Source organism: Bombus pyrosoma, linkage group LG14, assembly GCF_014825855.1.
Source record: "Bombus pyrosoma isolate SC7728 linkage group LG14, ASM1482585v1, whole genome shotgun sequence".
In the NCBI taxonomy this organism is placed as follows: Eukaryota; Metazoa; Arthropoda; class Insecta; order Hymenoptera; family Apidae; genus Bombus; species Bombus pyrosoma.
In genome coordinates, this window is record NC_057783.1 from 9,897,117 (window position 1) to 9,921,151 (window position 24,035).

Consider the following 24,035-nt stretch of genomic DNA (forward strand, 5'->3'; position numbering starts at 1 on the left):
CGATTTTCATTAAAAAGCAATCGTTTCGCGGCGTACGTACGGTCGTTGCCGATGATTCACTACGAGACCTGGGCAGACAGAAAACAACGGGAGAGCAATTTTTCCGAGAATCTCGGTGCGTTCGAAACGCGTGACATAGCACTGTGCTCTATTAGTCTCAGTCAGTCAGTGACAGGTACAGTAAACCGGCACGAAAATGACGACCAACACGACGTCATTCTCACTTTTTACGCAGGCATCTGACACAGCTGATGAAAGACACGATCCTCGATGAAAAATAAAATACTGTAACAAAACTAGAAACTTTTCATTTTTTTCTTTTCTTTTTTTTTTTTTTTGACATTTCATCAAAATTTATATTTATATTCGACTGTGTAGTAAGTTTATTGGTATTTCTTTGAAAAAGCATCGGAGATCATTACTTTTATATCAAGTGTATTTACAATCACCGCGCATCATTTTCTTCCATTATCCTTCGCAAATGAATTAAGTAAATGAAATTAAAAATATTTTAAACGTTTAAAAAATATATCGAATTTTTCTTTACTGAAAATAGTGCCACAAGGAATTATTTTTCAACATTCTGATTTGATTAAAGATTTTCGGTACCTTTAATGTAAATCATCTTTTATGTATTCTCCTTTGTCTGAATACAAACCCTAACAGTGTTCCAACATGTTTGATCGAATACTGGCATTGACCCAAAATCAACGCACCGGAAAAGTCAGCAACCGGCTAAGCAATTCGTCTTTTATGCATGTCGGAATCACGTAATGTCTCGCGATTCCGCCAGTTTACTGAGGCTTCCTAGACTGGAATGCCGCCGCGAGTAAAAGAAACCGAAATGAAATTTTGATTCGTAATAAAAATGCTTCACGCATAATGAACATTTCTATTCTTCGTTAGCGATTGCATCCTCTACCGATAGAATCAAACGTGGAATATACATGAAATATAAACTTACCATTGGAGATAATCACCTCGATTTCTTTTATACAAATCTGCTCTATCTATGTATCATCCTTCCGTTACCTGAAAAATAAAAATGAAACGTCAGAGAGAGAGAGAGAGAGAGATTTACTCCTTTCAATTTTTGATCCATACTTCCGTTTAAAAAAGTTGCAAAGAAATCAGATAAGAAATCTTGCAAGGGATTCTATATAAAAGCAGACAAGTAAATCTTTAAGGATTCTACGTAGAGATTATTTCGATTAGAATGTAAGGGCTATCGTACCTTTTTATGCCATATTTTAGAAAAAGTAAACTGAAACATTGTCTCGAATTCTACTTCACTTCTTTCATTTTCGTATATCCGATTGTTCATAAATTATTCAAAAGAATTCAATTAAACTCAAACGTTAAGATCGAATCTACAGGGCGATTAAGTCTTCTTGGAACTAAATTTCTAAAAAAGGAAACAGAAAAGAATAAAATTAAATGCGGAAGAAATTAGGGCGAATGCTATCCCGAATGAAGCTCGGAAAGGAGACGCGGTGTCCGTTCGAGGCCGTCACTGCTCGCGAAGAAAACGCGGTAAGGATGGTTGTTAGCGGAGGCAGCAAGCATGCATTAACAGTACTCTGGATGGGCCGGTGGTTCTCTGGTTCCTTGATTTCCGTTCCTCCCCTCCAGGAGACAGTACCCGTTGGAGGAACATCTACCACGGAGGGAGAATTCTTGCGTGGTACACGCGCCTCAGTTCATCGGGAATCTTCGTCAAAATTGCATCCCTCTCTGTGCAATTCCTTCTACCAGGAAGTGTGTTTCTCGCGTGTTTTGCGTTCACGATTAAAGAAACAAGGATAAGGAAGGGAGACACTTCAGCTGGATCATGTGGATCGTCCTGATCGCTGGATTTTGCACGGTGGGTGTCAAACTTCGGTTTTTACCTTTTTATATGGATCCTGCGAAAGGATTCGCACGAAGCTCGGAACTCCGGTGAATTTCCACTTTAAAATTATCGATCTCACGCCTGACACTTGTCGTTGATTACGTAGGGAGAATTATTTGAAATCACATTCCAAAGGGAACGAATTCTGTGATAGTATAATAACTCGACTTTTCAACTCATTTTCCTCTTGTTCTTTCGTTTCATTTCTTACAACTTTGTCGAGCTTTCAGATGAAGGATTTATGGAATTCTGTCTTTCTTTTTTTTTATGTGTTTCTACGTCTTGATAAATTTATAGGAAAACTTTCAAATTCTCTGTAGGGTTGGGGTGATAATGATGTTTTCATCTCGTAGCGAAGATATAAAATTTTATTTGCATAAGAAGACCGCGGATATAATCCTTAGAAGGCGTTTCACGTCGAAATGTTAACTCGGATCTTTTTAACGCGTTTGGTGCGAGCGGTATTCTATCAAACTTTTTCAATTCCGACTGTTCTTTTAAATTACTGGTTTAGAAGTCACAGATAACTGAATCAAAATCTGAAAATTACGTCCATGCAAACGATTTGAATACAAAAAAATAGAATTTATTGAGTTGCATTAAAAATACCTCTTTAATTTAGTCACGTATCGCTTTGAATATATATTTTTAGTAAGACAGTCTATTTACATTAACACGTATTTTGTATATTTAGAGTTTAGGGTTAAAACAATGTAAAAGACATTATATATAATATAAAAAACTATAATTTATGACGTGCAATAAATTAATCGCAGGAGTATAAAATCTAAGTAGACCAGTATACCAACATTATGTATATCGATACAAAAGTATATAATAAATAAACTATCCGATAATCAGATATAAATCTTTCCAAATCAGATTTCGTTAATTTATACCATTCCAAAGTCTCAACGTTCGATCATTAGTAAATTCAAGATTTCTTCATCAACAGGCTATTCAGGAAGTTATTAACTTGTATGGTATCCCATATGCGGAGACAAATTCATGTCATCCTGCCAAAAGCGCCAGTGAGAAATAAGGAATTTACGGCGCCATAAAAGAGACGGGTGCGGTTCTTTCGTAAAAAAGAATAAAACGAAGAAATGTACGTGTATATAGTTATCTAGGAAGTAATCTCGAGGGAACCAGGCGCACACGAGGGCCCGTTTCACGTAACAGATTCGGCTGTTTGTCTCTTCCCGTTAACCTTCCGCGCATCAATCGAATCGGAGCGTACCGCGCACACGCGCATGTAACACTTTACGTAAATTCTTCCACGCGTGTATCACTCACCACTGCTCTGTTAATTTACCTTTAATTTAACGACACGGTATCTACGACATACCTGCAACAAATTTAACAATTACATCTGAGATATTATAACATTTATTAATCATTTATCGATATCGATGAAATCTAATTATGTATTGGACTGCGGATTATTATGCAAATTTACATTTTTGCCAGTACAAGGAAAGAAATAGAATCTGAATAGAGATTTATAACATCTATAAAAAAAATAACGGCAAATACACTATCTTGGAAATTTGATGTATTTTTCCCTTTTGTATGTATTCTACCATATTCTATTTTTACAATTCTTTATTTTTCCATTTCTTGAAATTTCGTATAAATGCACAGAAATCCGTAGTCTACTTGATCACAATTTTTTCAAATTCAAATCATTTTCACTCGTATCACGCTTTATCTATAAGCCCCTGAAATATGAAAAAATTGAGAAGGCTATACGTATACGATAGTAGTGGAAAGTACCTTACAGTATGATAAAAAAGTGAAATGTTACGTTCCAATTTCGATAAGCGGCGATTTATGCGAAATAAACAGAAACGCAGCGATACAGCGTTCCTATTACCGCCGTCGAGTTTGCCATTATTATTACAATTGGTAGTATTATTATTCGCAGTTTCAATTGAATTTCGTGATACAGAGAACAGGATCGCGTTCGTTCATCGAACGAGACCCGACCGGTGTCGGACGATCGATCGAAAAAACATTAACGTTTCGATAAAAGTCCTATCGACCGGCAGCAATCCATAGTTTGGCATTCAATTTGAAACAAGGCTTGATCAAACTTCTATTAACTCCACAAATTGGATACCTCGACTGTCACGACCACGCAGTAACTGGGGTCCTCTTATTTTTCCCTTCCAACCGGTCGGTTTCTTCTTTAATGCGAATAGTTTCCGTTTAACGATTCGGAAATCATCGTCGGACGTTCCAATTCCATCGAAAACTTTGTGTTTCAGCGTCGTTTGCTTCACCCGTGTCCGATTAAAGTGCTGTTACAATAACAGTTTCGACGCACGCCATATCGGCCAAGTAATGGCTCAATGCTTATTAACTCTTTAACCGTATCGATTTCTAAATTAGTAACTTCTTTCGACCATGGATTTAAAATTTCGTTAAACGATCGGATCTTTTCGTTTTTGTCTGCTCAGAAGTTTGCACTATCTTTTACTCCTTAAACGAAACAAACTTTTGAGTATAATTTCCCTGAGATATAAGAACGTTATATTTTGATCTCCATTTTGAAGTATAATTAATTATAGTTTCAATGCTATAAAATATTATAATGTATAAAATATATACCTACTTGAGGAAGTCATTATTTCTTTTGGAATTCCAATATGTTTCAAACTTTCGTAGTAGAATTATGTTAAGTAGAATTATGTACATGGATAGTAGACAGTAGGATTCTACTTGTCGTTATTTTTACTTAATTCTACTTATACCTGAGGAAACGATTTGGATAACTGGACATCTTATAACAGGAGATCGCTGATTTTCTTCACTATCTATAATTTGTCACTGAAATAACCGGAGAGCATGTTCGAATAACTGTATTCGAACGTATGTTACCCATTCTTTTGCTTACTAACGTACGCAAAATTGCAAGCGTTCGTATAATTGGAATAAGATTCACCAATAGTTCGATGTACAATAACTTACCAACCAGTAACATTAGATTCCATTGCACATTACAGTTATAAGCTAAATTACTAATATTGTTAGTACGTTAACTAACTACATAGATCCTACCAGTTCTTTTGTTTATATAAGTACATAAGAAAGCTATCGGCGGGGCAGCCAGCTACGCTTGTTAAAGCTTGCGACTCAGGAGGACAACGCCGTCGCGAGTTCGAATCTTCTCACCCCGGGATAAATTTGCAAAGGACGGAAAATCCAAAATCTCTCTTAAAAGTAATATACAACATAAGAAAGCTATCAATAATATGATAGATATCATATTGACACATACACCAATATAAATGTGCCTCTAGATCTTACAGAACACAGAAGTAATATATTTCATATTATAATGATAAGTCTGGTATCGACATGTTTTTATTTCTTTCGAGCATCATAAAACAGTTTAGATTAAAGGGACTAAGTAATTTCCTATGTTAAAACACTTGCGCAACAAGTTCAGTATCTTGTTTTTTCCAGCCAACGGATAAAAAACACAATGTCTGTGACAACATCGAAATTGATTATCTCCGTAGTGTTTACATCCATGTGACATTTTAATTACTAATTAAGGTAACTACGCGAAAAATCTATGAATTATTTATAATTCTATGTAGTTTTAATATCCTGCATATTTAATATGCATGCAGTTGACACAGATGATCCAAGGTAATTTATTAGCCCGACTTGAAATCGTTAATTACGCGGCTGCATTTGGATCACGTTTTTCCAATTTCGCCGCGAATTTTTCGTAAATCCGCTCGTTTCATATCGTCGTCCATTCAAGATTATTGATGAAAAATCAGTGAACCTGAAATAATTAATGATACGACACAGTAAATCGGTATTTCGATTAAATCCGATGAGATTTCGTTTAAAATAATCGCTCTTCAAGTACGTTGACTCAATTACCCTCGCTCATACCTGCCCTCAATTATACTCATTTTTTCGCGTTTAATACAAAGCTTAATAAAGGCGGGAAACAAGAGTGAATTTCTATAATATTTTTGCAGTCCGTTGATGATTATTACATTCAGTATTTAATGAATATAAACCGCGCACATTAAGCGTTTACTGTATGAACATTGATTTCGACACATTAACTTTTATGATCATTGAATATATTCAGTTTACCGATAAAAATTCGTCGAACAATCAACATACTTAATCAGCGATAGGTAATTTTGATTTGAAATAAGTAGTTTTTAAGTACTTTTGTAATAAGTTTTTGCCTCTCATATTACTAGACTCAGTATCTAATTATCAAAATGTTTCAAATATTTTTATTAAAATTACGTAATAGTATTAATTGAATAGTGCTTGTTACTATAACGGAATATTAAATAATGATGGATCATGTAAATGAAACTGTTGATTGTATCTTCTACCGGTAAATTATTTCCCTATTCCACAATTATGTTAATACTAGTGTGAGTTCAATGACTCTTTGGTAATTATAAAAAACAAAAGTAATTCGATAAGTTACATTATTTATAAAAGATTTGTGTATCTGAAATTTCCCCTTCCTGGATAATAATTAATAAATAACTATAAATTTCAACATAAAACAATTCTCTACCAAGATTCCATGCTTTTAATCGTATTCGTAAAAATATGATCTTGCATAAATACTCGCTAAATTAGCATATTAATAAGACATCTGGAGAGTTGACAGGGTACATCCTCTTATCGATCAGCTTATCAATCGTATCGCGGAAATCGAGCAATCCTGAAAGCTGGGTTGACCTACCTCGAAAAAATAACCATGACCTGTACTACGATTATACGCCTGGCTGACCGTACGATGAACAACCAGTATGGTACGCATACATATAACGAATAACTTAGGCGGGCACCAGAGCGTTTCTCTACACCGTTACTCGTATTGAAGTCTTTTCTCTCCGCGTGTTGGTCACCTTGTTTCATATCGAAGTTTCATACCGCGCTGGACATCGGCGGGAATGGTAAAAAGGCGCCTTGGGCTCGATATCGAGGAAAAAGCCCAAGGCAACCCACGTTAATTAAAGAAATTACTTTATCTATAGTCGCGAGAGGTCACTCAACGTTATCGTCCAGATGTTCAGATGAAAAAACGGCCGTCTCGAGGACAGTGACACAGCTGAACAGATGTTATTTCACGGTGAAATAGTTCAAAAGTTTGTTAGTAAGGTATGTTAATGGTTAATGCACTCCTGTTACCGCGAAACGTTCGCTCAACTATGAAATTCTTCGTTGCCGTGCCCGCATTGTATTTTGTATCATTAACACCGAGGTTACGGCATTCTTTCACCTCTTTTTATCTTGCTCCTCTCTGTCGCTGAATCTCATCTTTAATTACGATCAAACGTAGCGTAAACTTGTGCTGACGGTATACGTGTGTACACTATCGCTCAAAAGTATTCAGATACTTGATCTTTATTATTCACAGGATGTATTTTAATTACAAAAGTGCATGTTGTAAAGGTACACTATGGATATTTTGACGCATTAAATAATAAATAAATAAATAATAATAAATAATGATGAATTAAATCGTCCGAAGTGACCCAATGCTTTTGAACGGTAGTGGCAGGTATTTATGTACGTTGTACATCGTTTATAAGATCTTGTTATGGAAATATACGCGATAGATAACGGCATCAGCGGAAACTGACGTAAGAGATAATTAAAAGTGTGATTGAATTTCCATAGATAGTTTTATCTCTAAGTGTCCATGAATATTATATTTCAAGGCAATTGGAAAGGAAAAAACTATATGCAAGAAGGAAATGAATTACATACCAGGAGGTCACGAATGTCGTTCGAGCAAACCTGTGTAGATGAATGACTGTCGTATTGTTTCAGGTTGCCGCCACCGTTGCCCAGGATTACGAGGTCTCTGACATTCAGTGCAGCGGCGCAGGATCAGCAGCCGATCTCCTGACAGCGAAGATCAAAAGACCAGTTGGCTTCAGAGGGGCGCCGCTCTTTGCCGACGACAGATCCGCCAATCCGCTTACCGACATTCACTGCCAGATCAGGCCAGATCCCAATGATCCTCAGGAAGATAACTATTTCCTGAAGGTGACTGACTTCTCAAGATGCGGCATCCTGAAGAGAAACGTGAGTCATCGATCGAAATTTTTCTTCCTGCGCTCGTTGATTGTCCGTGTCCGCGTTCTGCTACGCGCGTCAATAAACCGATCAACTAATAAATGCTTTCGTATTACCAACTTGTCACGTAACTGATCGCAAAATTCGATTATCAATCGCTTCTTGCTCAGATCAGATGATCGATGAACACACGCGACATCTACGATCGTCTTGTATATACACCTAGGGAAGATTTTTATATATTTCTAACGAAACGTAACTACAGTATAACAATATAAATATCGTACATTGCAAACTACTCTGACATATCGTATGAATTTATATAATGCAATTGTATACTACCGTAATTGTTAAAAAATGAGTATTCAAAATATTTAAATCTAGCACTTGAAAGAATCTTGAAATTTATCATTGACATTACATATAGATATGAGCTGTTAGTTATCTAACTCGTTAAGGACCAAATAATAAATAATTAAATAAAAAATACATAAAAGCTAGGAAAGAAATAAGATGAACAAAATTTTATTGTCATTAGGGTTTCATTCACCTGCGAGTATGGTTTCCGGCATTTCCCGGAGTCGTCATGCTAGCCGATCAAGAATTAATCTTAATGTGCCGACCACCTGAGCCCACGTTACTCCGTCACAAAGCTGCCGGTTTCGCTGGAACCTTGTAAGTTGTTGTTCCACATTGAGAAGATCGTGTTTTATCTGATAACTCCTATGGAAACAGACATGAATTGCAAAGAGACTCGAATAAATATTTACTTTGTTTAAAGTTATTTATGGTATTGGTGATAATTCTGATCGTTTAATTATCTAGATCACCGACAAAAGTATACATGTATGTACATATGTACAATAAAACTTTCAGCAGTTCATTCTATAAAAAAAAATAAGCGTAAACAAAAATTTTCATGCTGGCGCCGTATTGAGGAAGATATTTGAAACATGTCGTGTACAAGTTTTGTTTTCTAAATTTTGAAATTCTAATCTCTTTCAGTCCTCACGGGGCAAGAGTATCTGGGGTGGTCGAAGAAACACCTGGACGACTGGAGTACGAGGTAGCCCTTTACCGCGAAGCTACGGGCAACGTATCGGACGCATCGGGGTCGCAGACTGTCGATCAAGCGGTTCCCATTGGTACAAAACTTCAGTTAAGAGCTCGAATCAGTGCAGACAGTGCATGGGGTTACATTAAACTGTTGGAAGTGACCGTTAGTCCCGATCCCGATCAGCCTCACGCACCAGGAAGTGTCGTGTTGGTGAAGGACGGCTGTAGAAATCGAGATTTCGCGTCAATAATTCCTCATCAACCAGCCCGTTATCGAGAGAGAAAGAACGAAGTTTTCCTCGATTTCGAAGCCTTTCTCCTCAGTTCCATGAGAGAACGTTCCACGCTGTGGATCCACTCGCAGATCAAGGCTTGCATGGAACCTCAGGACTGCCAACCGGTAAGGACATAATTTACGGTCCAATTTAACTTGTGGTTGACGACTGAATGAGTGGCTATTCACCTGTTCAGCTTTGTAATTCGCTGTCTGACACAACAAAAACATTTGTCCTTTAGAGGGCTCGTGCTTAGGAGTTTGCGGTTTTTCAAATGATTGTTTGGGCACGTTTTTCGTAAATACGAACGGTTCAAACATAAAAACGAGATTGACGTACTAAAATGATAAAGAAAGAATCTAAATTCATAATGGATTTGTAATTAACTCGATTGATATGTCAAATTTATACTTTTATTTTCTTAAATTACAAATTGTTAATTATTTAAAAATCTCTTTGTGATCAAGTGACAGTACAAGTGTCAATATCTAGTAACAGAAGATGGCAAAATTAATATTTTAAACGATCATAATTCAAAATTGTTAACATTTGACAAAAGTGTTTCTTCTGTTTACAGAAATCGTAAGAATAAATAACATATAACAACATTACAAAATATAACATATTTACAGGATTTTTGTCTCGATCTTTTTGAACCATCGGGACACGGAAAAAAGAAAAAACGATCTATCGTAGAAGGTACGAACGAATATTTTCCTAAAGTCGACCGCTTGATAAAGGAATACAACGATTCGATACCTTATACGAAATTTAAGGAAAATATCGAATACACGGTGATGATGCCTGATGGTGAGTTAAAAAAATTCCATTCTTTAAACTCGTTAATACTAAAATAGTAACTGCTATTTTCAAGTATTTAAAACATATTTTTATTATAATTGTTGAAGTATGTAACTTTAATAAAATGAATCTTCAAAATTCATCACCTACGTATTTTGTGATTTCTAGATATATATCAGAAAGTGACTGCTGGACTTGAAAACAGTTGCGGTAGTTTTCTTTACGTTGCAACAGGACTTGGTGCACTTCTGGCTTTATCAGCTTTTATCATGTGCTATCTTGCAACAAGACTTCACAATTTGTCGTCAACTATACCACAAAATAAATCGATTGACGAACTAGTACGAGATCGTGCTAGAAAATATTCTGAACAAACGCCAGGTTACACCGGCCGATCTACGGTACAATAGCAAAATGCAAATATTATATTACATATGTACTTTATTATGCTCAATCAAAATGAAACAGTAGTTTTCGTGAAATGAAATAAGAAACCAAATTAACAGAACGACTTATGATACGGATATAAGCAAAATATCATATAAAAATAACTAAATTGTATTATAACGTAATATTTTTTTTAATATCTGTGAGCGTTAAGAGATTATATACTAAACTAAAAACACAGAGCTTAAAAAATATATGAAACTAATATATTTAATTAATATACTTAATGTATATTATTTAAGGTAGATAAGATAGATAAAATTTGATAAGACTTGATAGAATTACTGCAAAGATACGGATATGTTATATATTATTACATATTTGTGTATAACATAAAAAACAAATGTAATTTACGAACTTTAGCAAATATTAAATTCTTCACTATTGCTCTTCGTAACTGATCATTCACTTTTGCACGTTTTATACAACAAATTGCACGAAAAATTTATTTTTTTCATTTCTCACATTAAATACTTATTACATAATTGCAAATCTACTTCTCCGCTACTTCAACATTTTGTTAAACGTGCAGTGCTATTACGTGACCTGAAACAGTGCGTATATAATCTTTAATAGTAAGTAATCCTAAATGAACTGTATTAATTTATTCATTGTAGAATAATTTACTCATATCTGTTACGGTTGAATATAACTGTAATGTATTTTCTTTTGAGGGTGATTGTATACGTTTGACTCAATGTACATACATACAGTAGTAGAATACTATTTGTTGTTTATAAAGAAAATGTTATCATTTAAAGATTCTAACTACAAATTTCTTAATTGGGCGAATAAATTAATAGGTATAGAAATATTACAAAATATTTACTGTATTAATATGATCGCATATAAGTTATTTATTGCAAAATAAAACATCACTACATTTTTATGCACGCCACACTTTTAGGAATATTAAATTATTGATAGAAATTAAATCGATCGCTCCATTTCGCAATATTTTATAGCATGTCATTCTATTACATGTTTATGAATATAACATAGTGAGGGATGTGGTAATGCTGTGCAATCGTGCGTATATAAATTAGGATACAAGGGCGGACTAGGACTCAAATTTTTATTGTAGAAATATGAAAATGGGACCTCTTGTGTTCTTATTTAATACGCATGCACATTCGTACAGTAAATATGTGTGTGTAACTCAATTAGCGAGCGGCATCAGTTGCATGCCTGATCAAACAAGAACAGAAAGGTCCTATGCAGAGTTCTCTTTCAATTCCCACATCGCATCCACTTACACGCTAACATACGACTCGCGTATTCTATCTTTATATCTCTATAAGTTTTACTGGGAGATTACAATTCTACATAGAGCGGATCCAAGTCCGTAAAACCTCTAAACCCTACTGCCTCACCGGGAATTTTCCCAAACCCCCCAATAGCTAGTCCGCCCCTGTAGATACAATTTATAACAATCAACTTTACTCAAATAAAGTAAAGCATATAATACAAAAATTCTACATCAAATAGATTTTGATCTACAGATAATAAGAGCGTAATAAAAGCAAAATAAAAACGTAGAACAGATTGCCTACTTTGTATCACGATCAAAATGTATCTTTGGTTAATATTTAGTTTCAAGTAAAAATAATATAACATGATTATGTTACAAAATGTGGCACTTACGATTTATTTTACAATTTTAACATTTGTTTATAAATGTACATTTTCCTTGTACAATGCATTGTCAATTCGTATTAATTAAATACACATGTATTTGATAATAACGATTACAAATATTATTTCTTGTATACACAATAAGTCTACAAATACTGCACAATTAAATATCGTAAAAAAAATATCGATTGCAAATGCACAAAATTACAGTACATTTCATAGAACAATAATACTATAACAAACAATTTATTTAAATAATTATGTTAATATTATCTTTAATTATTATAATATTGTGTCTTTATGTGCTATGAAGAATATATATAGTTATCTTTCCTTCCAAATAATTATGCAAAATTATTATAGTCATATTCCAACTATATTCTAAGTTACAAGAAAAAATATTTAATGTAAAAACAGATTTAAAAATAATCATAACATTCCACAAATTAATCATTTAAGAGTTAATAAGATAGATTTAATAATTTACACTTATAAATTTATTTACTATTTCCACTTTATGTACTATAAAAAAAGAATCCAATTATAAACTAGATTTAACTAAGTGACTATGAAATTAAAAATATACATGTTTTGGTTGTAAAATGTTTATAAAATCATTTGCTTAAATTTTTAATTTCATATAGATTAATTATAGTAATAAAATAGTGCATATATTGTCAAAAAAATAAGCAATGCCTTAAATATGATGATAAAATCTCTGTAAAAAAATACATAAAATATATAAGTAAAACCTAACATTGTAAAAGTTTCATTTTTATATAATATTCACATCATGATACATAATCAAAAGCTTATTAATAATATCCTAGTACCAAGTTTTAATACCAGATTTATATATATGTGTGCATATTTAGACTTAGCATGTAACATAAAATAAGCTTCTCTAAACCTTCCTAATTAGAAATATTTAAGTTTACAAATATTCACAATCTTTTGCATACCTTTATCGTTGTATTTGTTTTTGTCGTTGAGTTGTTGGAAAAAAAAATTGTCTATAACATGTTAATACCTTAAATATTTAGCATGGTTATAAATATTTAAACCACACATATTTTCAAATAGAATTAAATAATTTAAATATTAGTGTGATATCATATTTACAAATATGTTCCATAAAATATAATTATCACACACTTTGAGTGTACACAATAAATTATTCAGTCCTTTCTTTTTTCTGAGACTTTATAAAGGCTTCGTAAGCTGCTTGTTCTTTTTTTTCCTTCTTTAAATTCCTATTTTCAAATTCCAACCTGCAATTAAGCACTATATCAAAACATCGTGAGTCTGTCTTAAAACGTTGGGATATGCAAATATGTTTTACAATCTTAATTATGATAAAATAAATAAATTATAAATTTCTTTGTAAAGAATACACACTTACATAAACTACACGTAAATAGAAATATAAGATGAATCCATGAAGTGTTTGATAGCATAAACTTGCATATCCCATTATAAAAGCATGAATAGATGAATGATATAAAATTTCAAAATAAAGTAAGGAAAAAGATGCTTCTTTGAAGCTGAATGAGGAATGACAAAATGCAAGATGGCAAGATTCAACATATCAACAGTTGTTCAAGTTTTTAATTATTATTATGTTCTAATTGTAATTATTATTATATTTAATTATTATGTATTGTTTTAATTATTATATGTAGTTCATATGATCTAGGAAGATAAAATACTGCATACAGTACATCTTTTTTGTGGAATTATTTAGTAATAATAATCTTGAATAATCTTGAGTAATATTGAGTATCGACTATATTTATATTATAAAAAAAATATTATATGAAATAAAAATATTTCTATATCTTTTATTTAATGAAGTATGATAATTTCAAATGCTCATTAAAGTTGCACAATCATTATTAGATATATTTAACATTTTTCTATTGAGTGATAATTTTAAAAAACAATTACATTTAAGTTTAATATAAATGTAAATATTTTGTAATATTAAAATATAATATTAGAATTAAAAATTATTTTCAACATTTATTATTACTCATTTTCATTTCTTCTAAAACAGCATAATTAACTTCAAAAATTTTATTTTTGTTTAGTTTTAATCTTGTATTTTAAAGTAACAAGATGTTAATATTTAATGTATTAGATTTATGCACATTATATGTAATTTTAATTTGGAATCTAACAGTAATCTTTGTAATAATTTACAAATTATTTTTAGTCATACATCCACTTATAGCATATAAAAATAACGTACCTGTGAAGAATTATGCGTTCAACAATTTTCTCTGTTGTCATGTCATTACCACTATCCAATAATTTAAATTTATTCTGTCTTTTAGGTTCAGTATATGGATCAGAACCATCCTCAGAAGGCATGATAGGAGTCTGACCATGACAAACAATAGCTACATCAAAATGTTCCATAAGATCTTTAGTAACTTCATATGGAGCCCCAATTACTACTTCATTAACATACTATATGTAAATCAAATAATAGACTTTAAATATACTGTAGCTCAACTGGTATTTTATAAGATATTTGAAATAATATTTTATTTCTTACTTTGCATGCCAGCACACTAAGTACTCTTTCATGAAGATTCATAATTGGATGATTACCATATTTGTATCTATTAACCACTGGATCTGTATGAAGTCCAACTATAAGATAATCACCTTCCTTTTTTGCAACTTCTAGGAAATCTAAATGACCAACATGAAAAAGATCAAATGCTCCTGCTACATAAACTATTTTATCTCCAGGTTGTGGACTTTTCCCATCACTGAATTGGATAATTTTTTGTGTAGTAGGTAAGAATTGTGAACAACCTGTCCATGGACTTCGAGCTGTTCTATCTTGACCCATGCTTTTACTAGGTTCTCTATCAACACTATATTCACTATCTCCTTGTTTAAAATGTTGCCGTGTCATTAATAGCATTCGACCTACTAGATCAGTTGTTGATACACCAGCTGTTCTCTGAACTTCCCTGTAATAATTATATTTGCTTATATTTTATTTATTCCTAACTTTTATTATTATTAATATAAATCTCTTATATTAATTTATCTTATATATACCTATAACGACCTGCTGCTTTGACCAAATGATACGTGTCTACACCATCCGCTGTCATAGTGATATCATCACCATGAACACAAAAATCACAATTGTATTTGTCTAATGTTTCTAAAGTTGTAACATAAGGTGCTCCTTCAACTACCTCATCTACCCACTTGATACCACGAACCATTTTGTACCTAATATAAATATATTTAATTACAGAACAACCATAAATTAATTTGCTTTAATGCTAGAAGTATAATAATTTGCTTATGTTATTACTTGCACAATATTAATTATTTTTTATATATTTATAATTAACAAAAATTGCTATAAAAGTTATTTAAAATTCAAAGTAATTCAATTGTTTTATTTGAATAAAGACATACCTTTCTTGTTCCATAAATACTGGTGGTCCCTTATGCTTAGTAATTTCTTCATCTGTATGTACACCCACAACTAGATAATCACCTAATGCCTTCGCCTGACGCAAAGAATTCGCGTGACCAAAATGCACCATGTCATAGCTGTGTTGAAAAAATAATCATTTGAAAAAAATATATTTGTACATTTATAACGAAATGTACAGGTGAAAAGTTTAAATGTATTTGTTTGATAGCGAAATTCGTATAGTTTAATATAATAAAAGTTTTATAAATTGTCTCATACATAATACGTTAAAATGTAAAAAAGAATGAAAACAGCAATTATAATAGTGTCAAATATGAACTACTCAAAATTATCACTGTAATTTCTGTTATACGTATAATTTTCTATCACTGTATACATATAATTGTGTCATTCGTATCAAAACTTTATTGATCGACATCCTATTAACAAAAAGTCATAGTCATACACCAATTGTGGACAACAAGCACGTAAAATTTAAATTAAATATAGGACAAATATAATTTAATAAAAACTTACCATCCATCACACCATACCCTTACTTCCTTGCGATTTTCTGTCATAATGAATGAAATTGATATTTATAATACAAAATAGAAAAGATTCTTTTGCTCAATAAATAATAACCGGTAACTACGAAGCACACTACACGAAATCTTGGAGTGCACTGCGCTGACTGTGCGTATTGCCGACTTACGCGTCATTCGTCGCGTCATATACTTTTCATCTATTCATCCCCACTTCGATTATCATTAATACGCATATGTGTATAATACTGTATCGGTAGTAGACGATATATGTGTATAAATATATATATCTTGGATATATCTCATAAATCATCGAAATTGAAAAAATAAAATTTTTATGTTCTTTACCTTACAATTATGAGATTATTGCAATTAAGTTTTGAGGATTTTCTGATGAACATATGTCTGATTCATTCACCGATAGCAGTTGTATCTCACTTTGGCCTTCGAGCCTCCAATAATTTATAGGTACATACTTAAGACGGGAATCCACCGGAAAATTAAAATAAACTTCCTAACTATGGTATACTATACTAAATTTAAAAATATTTGTTCCAATATGTACAAAATCGTATCCATCAAAATTAAAACATAGCACACCTTACAAAACATTTTAGTCTTTGACGTAAATGGTTCCGTATGTGTTGAAGCAAATATTTTTTAATTTAATACAGTGTACCATAATTCAGCTCAGTTTACCGGTGGATTTTTGACTTTAAGCGAAAAAGCTGAAAAGATAACTGGCAATTTCCATACACCTACCTCCCTTATTAGCATACACAACTCGGTTTCAACATGCGTTTATTATCGAGGTAATACTGTTGCTTAGCAATTGTAAATATTTAAAAATCTAATAATTGGAGTCGTTCGTAAGGTTTTTTACAATAGTAGATTTTGTATAATATATTGGAATGATATCCATATATTAAATATATAAAGTAATTTACAATTAAGTATTGTGAGCCGAAACAACTTATTTTATGTTACAGATTTTTAAATATTTCTTAATTTTGTAAAAAGATCTACCTATATTCCTATAAATTCTATAAATTACGTAATTTGAAATTGACATATTTTTCCTATTTCACAAATTTAATGTTGCAATTAGACATAAACTAGAAAAGAAATACACTAATTATGGAACAATAGCATAATGACATAATATAACATTATTACAATGAGAATGGAATACTTCATTATTTATTAGACAACATTGTACAATATAAAAATATTACGACAATTTCAGATCTACAAAATTTACTGTATTGATAAGACATGAATATTTTATTTTTAAAATTCTGACCTAATGATTCTTTAATTTATTCAGCTAACATTAAAAAATATATTCACGCAATATCATAGAACACTAAAATATACAGATTAATATATTATACCCTAAATACTATAAAGAATGACTAATGATATTACAATGTAAATTCTATTATCGTAAAAACAATCAGACAGGCACACATAACCGGCAGTTGTGTAACTATTGCAAAAGTGTAACTGTACAAGATTATGTTGGAATGAATCAATAAACTTTGACCTGATCGCATGATTTCTGATAAATGCCACAATGCCACTCAATAAGAAAGATATCTTTTCGTGGAACAGATAGAACTGATTACTCGCAATGTCACATATTATCGTAATATTTTATCATAAGCGATGAAATAATAAATAAAAAATATTATTTCAATGAATAAAAACCCTAGTTATTTGTATATAGAATATAATAAACTGATTGTGACATTGTTCCAAGATAATATGAGTTCCTAATTTAGTATTTTTGAATCCAATAAAAAATTTACCTTCCAAATAAGGAAAGTAAGCTGTGATAAAATTTTATATAGAATTATCGAAATATTTTATACTTATATTATTTTATTAAATGTCTAATACTACACTGCATAGGATTTTATATTCTCTTAAGTAGAATACAATTCAATGCACTGGACGTTTGAAATAATACAGACGATCCATGCATTTACGACTTATATCCATACATTTACAAAAAACACATCTTTATAAACTAGGCAACTCTGACATAAATAGTCAGCATAAATTAAGTATATCGTTCTGAAATAATTTTTTTCATTTCTTATTATTTTTCTTAAAAGTCCCATATTTTAAAGAACATTATTTGTCAATATTTTGTGTTAGATTTTATAAACATTTCGTTTTACTTTTGTTTATTTGTACCAAATACATTAGGACTTTTAAATAATTAATTTAAGTTGTACGTGAAATATATAGTCGTATTTGCAAGTGTCACATGTCAAAAATCATTAGTAACATTCTACCTAACATTATATTTGCATATACACTTTTTATCTTTTTTCTTCATTTTTTTTTTTTTTTTTTTTTTTTTTTTTTTTTTTTTTTTTTTTTTTTTTTTTTTTTTTTTTTTTTTTTTTTTTTTTTTTAAGAATGATTATGGATGTCCTTAAATTGTCGTAACCTAGCTTGCTAATACATTTAATCATATTACTTTAACCGGTCATAATATCACGTGCATTTTACTCTACTTTGTGTTTAACCATTGCGAGAAGCACGTTACATAAAAAAACCTGTTCTATAGAACATTCTTTAGTTTGTATACATTTCTTTACTATATTACATAAAACATTCATTCAAAACGAATTATTTTGTAATTAATAGCCATTTTGTTGTCTATAATTACTGCCACCTCCACCTCCTCCTCCACTGCCTCCATATCCACCATTTTGACTATAACCGCTGGAACCACCACCAGACCCCCCTCCATAATTGTTTTGAGAAAATGCTTTACTATTGTAGTTGCCTCCTCCCACACCACCTACATAGACATAGATTATTTAATAATGTACATTAAAAAAGTAAAGTAGAAAGAAGATAGAACTCTTACAATTTTTATTTGACGTTATACTGCTATTATTACCATTCCATTTATTTCCTCGATCTCCTCCACCGCCATTAGAACGATCAAATCTGCCACCTCTCTCTCCGTCGCGACCACCACGCGAACCACGGGAAGTGCCGCCACGGCCCCCAGAACCACGTCCTCCACCACCTCCACTACGTCCCCCATAACGACCTCCTATAATAAAAAACGTAAAACAAAGATATTAAACGCAAAATTAATTACTTCAAAGAAAAATACATACTTTTATAAATATACATACTTTTATAAATGCCTGGATTCCTCGATAATTCATATAGTTTGGGATTTACAACTTGTTTTGCTTCTTCTAAAACTTGAATTAAGTCACTAGCCTTGTGTGCGTTACCAGGAGTGAAAAATGCGTACGCAGTTCCCGTACGCTGTGAACGTCCTGTACGACCAATCCGGTGTACATAGTCTTCAGAATTGGATGGATAATCCAAATTTATCACAAACTTAACATCTTCCACATCTATATAACATTAAAAGTTATAATCATCAAAAACGAAAATTACTTGTGTCTTTGTGGTTCAATTAACTTACAAAGCGAATTAATTAAAGCATTAGTAGACATGTTATGTGCAATACAAATGGAATTAAACAGTATTTTTTTGTATACAAAATTTGATGAGATAAAACATTTTATATTAGAAATATTTATTCATCATTATTCATTACGAACTCCTCAGTCCTTAATTCCACTTATAATTTTCACATGAAATACACAAATGAGTTGACCACAAAGAGCAAATTTTTATATTATTTACCTGTGGTTGCCAAAAGCTGGAAACGTAAATACATTTTTGGAAATGTAGAGGAATCAGAGCTCAGATGGTTCTCATGGAATTCTCACTTTATGCGTTAGCGAGCTGTATATTTACTCTTAGTAACTTCACACCCTTCTCTCCCGCACCAAAGTATGGATCTGTGCTGGTCTTTCAAAATTTGGTCCTTGCGCATTGCTTCCGTGAGGTTGGAACATTGGATGAGCACCATGTGCATTCTCCGATCAACCCCACACGCATTCCATTGTATGAGTAACACCAACATTTATTTTGCACTGTTGGGAGTTCACAAACTTTCTTTTGTACTAATGCATATTTTAACAATTTGTAAATCGGACATATATAGATTATAAATTTAAACTAAATTTACTTTTTTTAATTTAGTGAAAGTATAATTTAACAAACAGTGCAAAACAAAGTAATGCCGTTTCCTACCCTTCTAATCTAAGAACATAAATGGTACAACATCTATCCTGTCTAGTAGTCCTTGTTTGCTAGATACCCTAACTCTATGATTTCCATACTTTGGACCGTCGCAGGTACAGAGTGAGAGTGTGTTTTTTCAAGTGGCACGGTGAGCCGAGGCACAGCGTTAGGTTAGCTTGTTGCGCGGGGACAGACCAGCAGTCACGCCCCATTCAATTATATATTCCAAAGCAAGCTCTCCAGAGTTCTTATCATTGATAAAACTCCGTCGCATGTGCCTCTGAAAACACATAGAACAGCACGTTAATACCAGACTGACAAGACTTTTCTCAATCAGAGCAAAATTTAAAAACATGAATCTTCTATCATCTTACCTGTTTACCTACACTAATTTTAATGCTGAAATATTTTGACTTACTTTTAATTCCAATATTGATAATAATAATAATATAGCACTATAATTAGGAAACGAATTATGATGTTCCTCAGAACATAACTCATATCTTAAATTAAAATTAAAATATTCATTTATTAAAATTGATAAAACTTTATTGAGAAAATATTACGTTATAGAATTTATAGAATATTATTAGAGATTAAAAGTATGTCAAAATCCACCTAAATTGTAATAAAACTAAAATTACAAAGTATCCCTTCAGTATTGTTGTGCTGAAAAGACGAAAATAACAGCATTAACTTTCTGTTTGTGATTTTATAATATATCATTAAGTTCCCTAAATAATGAGTTAATGGAAATCAATTAAAATATCCTAAATGAAATAGGAAAAAGACTTGAATCAGTAATTGTATTAATTGATAGTTCTCTTCTTGAACCTCTGTATTTTTTAAACAATTTCCATTCACACCAAGAAAGGACTAATGTCAATCAGTCTGGCACATGCCGTTATCCGTTGCCACATCACAATTATACAACTCTCACAAATGTGAAATAACCATCGCAGCCTGACCCTTACATCATACCCACTTGTGTGTAAACGGATTCTTACCTAATCCTCTTGCTGCAACGTCTGTAGCTACTAGAATGGCAGATCTGCTATTCCGGAACTCTGAAATAAATTCTCTAGTATTGGACAGAATATGTTTATATACATAGAATTTTACAGTTAACACTTACGATTTAATACATAATCTCTTTCTTGTTGGCTTTTATCTCCATGGATGCCAATTGCTTGCCATCCATACCTATTAATTGCACGTGTTATATCATCTACTTTCCTCTTAGTTTCAACGAAAATAATAGTTTTATTCTCTGGTTCATTTGATATTTCTTCTAAAAGTTTCATAAGTTTACCCTCTTTTTCATATTCTTCACATACATCAACAATTTGAAGAATATTATGATTAGCAGCTAATTGTAGAGAACCAATATTAATTTGTATATAGTCAGTTAAAAATTCTTCTGCAAGATTGCGAACTTCCTTTGGCCATGTTGCTGACCACATAAGAGTTTGTCGATCAGGTCGGATTTGTTCTACAATTTTTCTAATTTGTGGCTCAAAACCCATGTCAAGCATTCTGTCAGCCTCATCAAGTACTAAGTACGTGCATCTACGTAAATTTGTTGTACCACGTTCTAGAAAGTCAATAAGTCGTCCAGGTGTTGCTATGCAAATTTCAACACCTCGTTCAAGATCACGAGCTTGAGGGCCTTTTGGAGCTCCACCAAAAATACATGTATTTCTTACTTGTGACGAGATACCAAAATCTGATGCAACTTGTTGAATTTGCTGTGCAAGTTCTCTTGTTGGTGCTAAAATCAAAGCTATAGGACCATCATTTCTATTTAATCTTGGTTGATGATTTATATGTACTATTGCTGGTAAAATATATGCTAATGTTTTCCCAGACCCAGTTTGAGCAATTCCAACCATATCACGTCCAGATAAAGCAATAGGCCACCCTTGTGCCTGAATTGCAGTTGGTTCTCCAAAACCTTGTCTACGAATTTCATTTAACACATACTCTGGAAATCCACCTTCCTCAAAAAATATATTTGGCCCTGGCACATTTGTTCCTTTTACAGTAATTTCTTTATCTGAACGATAAGCTTCAACTAAATGTGAACTTCGAGTTGTAACATTAGGATGAGGTTGATAGAAATCTTTCCTAAATGGTGGTAATGTACCCATATCCCATCTTGGTTTACGAAGCCGTTCTCCAGGTTGCCGGTTTTTAAAATTATTGTTTCCAAAACTACTATCTCTATTGGAATTACTACCAAATCTCCCACTTCCACTACTTCCATCTCGACCACCAAAACGACCTCCTCCGCGTACTCCTCCTCCTCCTCTTCTATCACTACGTTCACGATCGCGATACGCCCTTAAACATAAAGTAATTTACATGTATTAACTAAATGTGAATACAATACACAGTTTATATACATAGATATAATTATGTGAACAGTTGAAAGTGATATTATGAAAAAATATTTTGTTTTCTAATATATCGTATATCATCTATAACATAAATATATGTATTTAATACTATTTTATATATTTTATATATTCATATGAAGTAAATTAAATTTTAATAATATAGCTGTAACACGTGCTGTAAATTCGTGAGATTATAATTATAAAATCAAGATCTATATATTTCATATTTATAAAAACAAATTATTAACATTAAAACTTTCCTTTGATAACTAATATGTTACAAATAAGTTTAAAAGCCAGATATATTTTAAGTACGAGTGCAAAGATTTCATTAATATAAGAACAATATGGAGTAAAGCAGTCAATCATAGACATCAAATGTCAATAAGAAATTTACAGGAAATAGGTATTTTTACGTAATGCTAATAGAAATTTCATATAACTTACATTCTCATAAAGATACTTATTGCTTCAAAATCAGAATTACGGTGATTTTCCTTAATAGAAACACGTACCATTAACAAGAACCAAGCAAAAGTATGTTCTACTTTCTACTACGCGTTCTCGTTATACGGTTCGAAGAGGATCTGTGAAACAAATATCATGGCGTCGTATTGTATCAGGAAATACCTCCATTTTACTTTCAATTTTATCATTTTATATATATTAATACTTTTATCATTTAAACATACTTTAACCATGTACAAAATATTTTATTTCTTTTTTTCAACTATTAAAGTATAAATATTAAGTATAAATATTTTATGAAATATAATTGCATAAAATACCGGAAATAATAGTATCGAGTAGGGAAAAATACATTAAAATAAAATATCGGATTGATAAGCAAACTATCAACTTACTAATGTCTTTTGTTTTTATAGCTTATAGGTAAGAACAACTCGGTTAATTTTGTTAAAAAGGATAATTTTATTAATATAACTTGAAATACACGCGCGCGCGCGCACACACACACACACACAACATAAAAATATAACAAAATACATTTAGTTATAATTCTTTAATGGGAAATTTCAGCACTTATATAACTTGTTCGATATATTCACGCAGTGAAATAAACTTAATTTATTTTATACATGTATCGAAATTTATTAAATAAAATTTTATCATAATAAATGAAGAATAATATATATATATATATAATATATATATATATATATTTGTGAAAAATATTAATTTTAAAATTTTTTGTAATTATATTTAATGAACATCATTGTATTAAATTATATTTAATAAACATCATTTAATATTCTATATGTATATGATATGTATAACAAAATATAATAAGCTAATTTC

At 31.6% G+C, this 24,035-nt stretch overlaps 3 protein-coding genes and 1 long non-coding RNA gene across 10 annotated transcripts; 1 reads left to right on the plus strand and 3 right to left on the minus strand.

Annotated features, from left to right (window-relative positions):
• The first annotated feature begins 1,271 nt into the window (after nucleotides 1-1,271).
• On the plus strand, nucleotides 1,272-11,100 carry LOC122574955. Of its 2 annotated transcripts, none has more exons than XM_043743230.1 (6): nucleotides 1,272-1,864; nucleotides 7,727-7,984; nucleotides 8,514-8,650; nucleotides 8,981-9,431; nucleotides 9,939-10,116; nucleotides 10,276-11,100. In XM_043743230.1, exons 1-6 carry the CDS (start codon nucleotides 1,832-1,834, stop codon nucleotides 10,515-10,517), a joined length of 1,299 nt encoding a protein of 432 aa, XP_043599165.1. In that variant the 5' UTR covers nucleotides 1,272-1,831; the 3' UTR covers nucleotides 10,518-11,100. The 2 variants fall into 2 exon arrangements, with proteins under 2 accessions (XP_043599165.1, XP_043599164.1); XM_043743229.1 differs by lacking the exon at nucleotides 1,272-1,864 and adding an exon at nucleotides 5,688-7,051.
• On the minus strand, nucleotides 2,533-7,792 carry LOC122574963. Of its 2 annotated transcripts, XR_006319278.1 has the most exons (4): nucleotides 7,664-7,792; nucleotides 4,509-5,693; nucleotides 3,668-4,375; nucleotides 2,533-3,239 (listed from the first exon to the last, which is right to left on the minus strand). It is a non-coding gene; the product is annotated as an uncharacterized LOC122574963 (long non-coding RNA). The 2 variants fall into 2 exon arrangements; XR_006319277.1 differs by having other exon boundaries at nucleotides 2,533-4,375.
• A 291-nt stretch (nucleotides 11,101-11,391) lies between the features above and the next one.
• LOC122574957 (ethanolamine-phosphate cytidylyltransferase) lies at nucleotides 11,392-18,551 on the minus strand. 3 transcript variants are annotated; one of them, XR_006319262.1, is made up of 7 exons: nucleotides 16,178-18,551; nucleotides 15,640-15,777; nucleotides 15,268-15,447; nucleotides 14,750-15,176; nucleotides 14,441-14,661; nucleotides 13,152-13,460; nucleotides 11,392-12,907 (listed from the first exon to the last, which is right to left on the minus strand). XR_006319262.1 is itself a non-coding variant. In XM_043743237.1 (6 exons), exons 1-6 carry the CDS (start codon nucleotides 16,219-16,221, stop codon nucleotides 13,364-13,366), a joined length of 1,107 nt encoding a protein of 368 aa, XP_043599172.1. In that variant the 5' UTR covers nucleotides 16,222-18,551; the 3' UTR covers nucleotides 11,392-13,363. The 3 variants fall into 3 exon arrangements, 2 of the variants coding, with proteins under 2 accessions (XP_043599172.1, XP_043599173.1); XM_043743237.1 differs by having other exon boundaries at nucleotides 11,392-13,460; XM_043743238.1 differs by having other exon boundaries at nucleotides 11,392-13,473.
• A 222-nt stretch (nucleotides 18,552-18,773) lies between these two features.
• On the minus strand, nucleotides 18,774-23,347 carry LOC122574953 (ATP-dependent RNA helicase dbp2-like). Of its 3 annotated transcripts, none has more exons than XM_043743225.1 (6): nucleotides 23,234-23,347; nucleotides 21,455-22,662; nucleotides 21,327-21,386; nucleotides 19,350-19,580; nucleotides 19,073-19,264; nucleotides 18,774-19,003 (listed from the first exon to the last, which is right to left on the minus strand). In XM_043743225.1, exons 2-6 carry the CDS (start codon nucleotides 22,467-22,469, stop codon nucleotides 18,840-18,842), a joined length of 1,662 nt encoding a protein of 553 aa, XP_043599160.1. In that variant the 5' UTR covers nucleotides 22,470-22,662; nucleotides 23,234-23,347; the 3' UTR covers nucleotides 18,774-18,839. The 3 variants fall into 3 exon arrangements, with proteins under 3 accessions (XP_043599160.1, XP_043599159.1, XP_043599158.1); XM_043743224.1 differs by having other exon boundaries at nucleotides 19,106-19,264; nucleotides 23,166-23,331; XM_043743223.1 differs by having other exon boundaries at nucleotides 23,166-23,330.
• Between the last annotated feature and the right edge of the window lie 688 nt (nucleotides 23,348-24,035).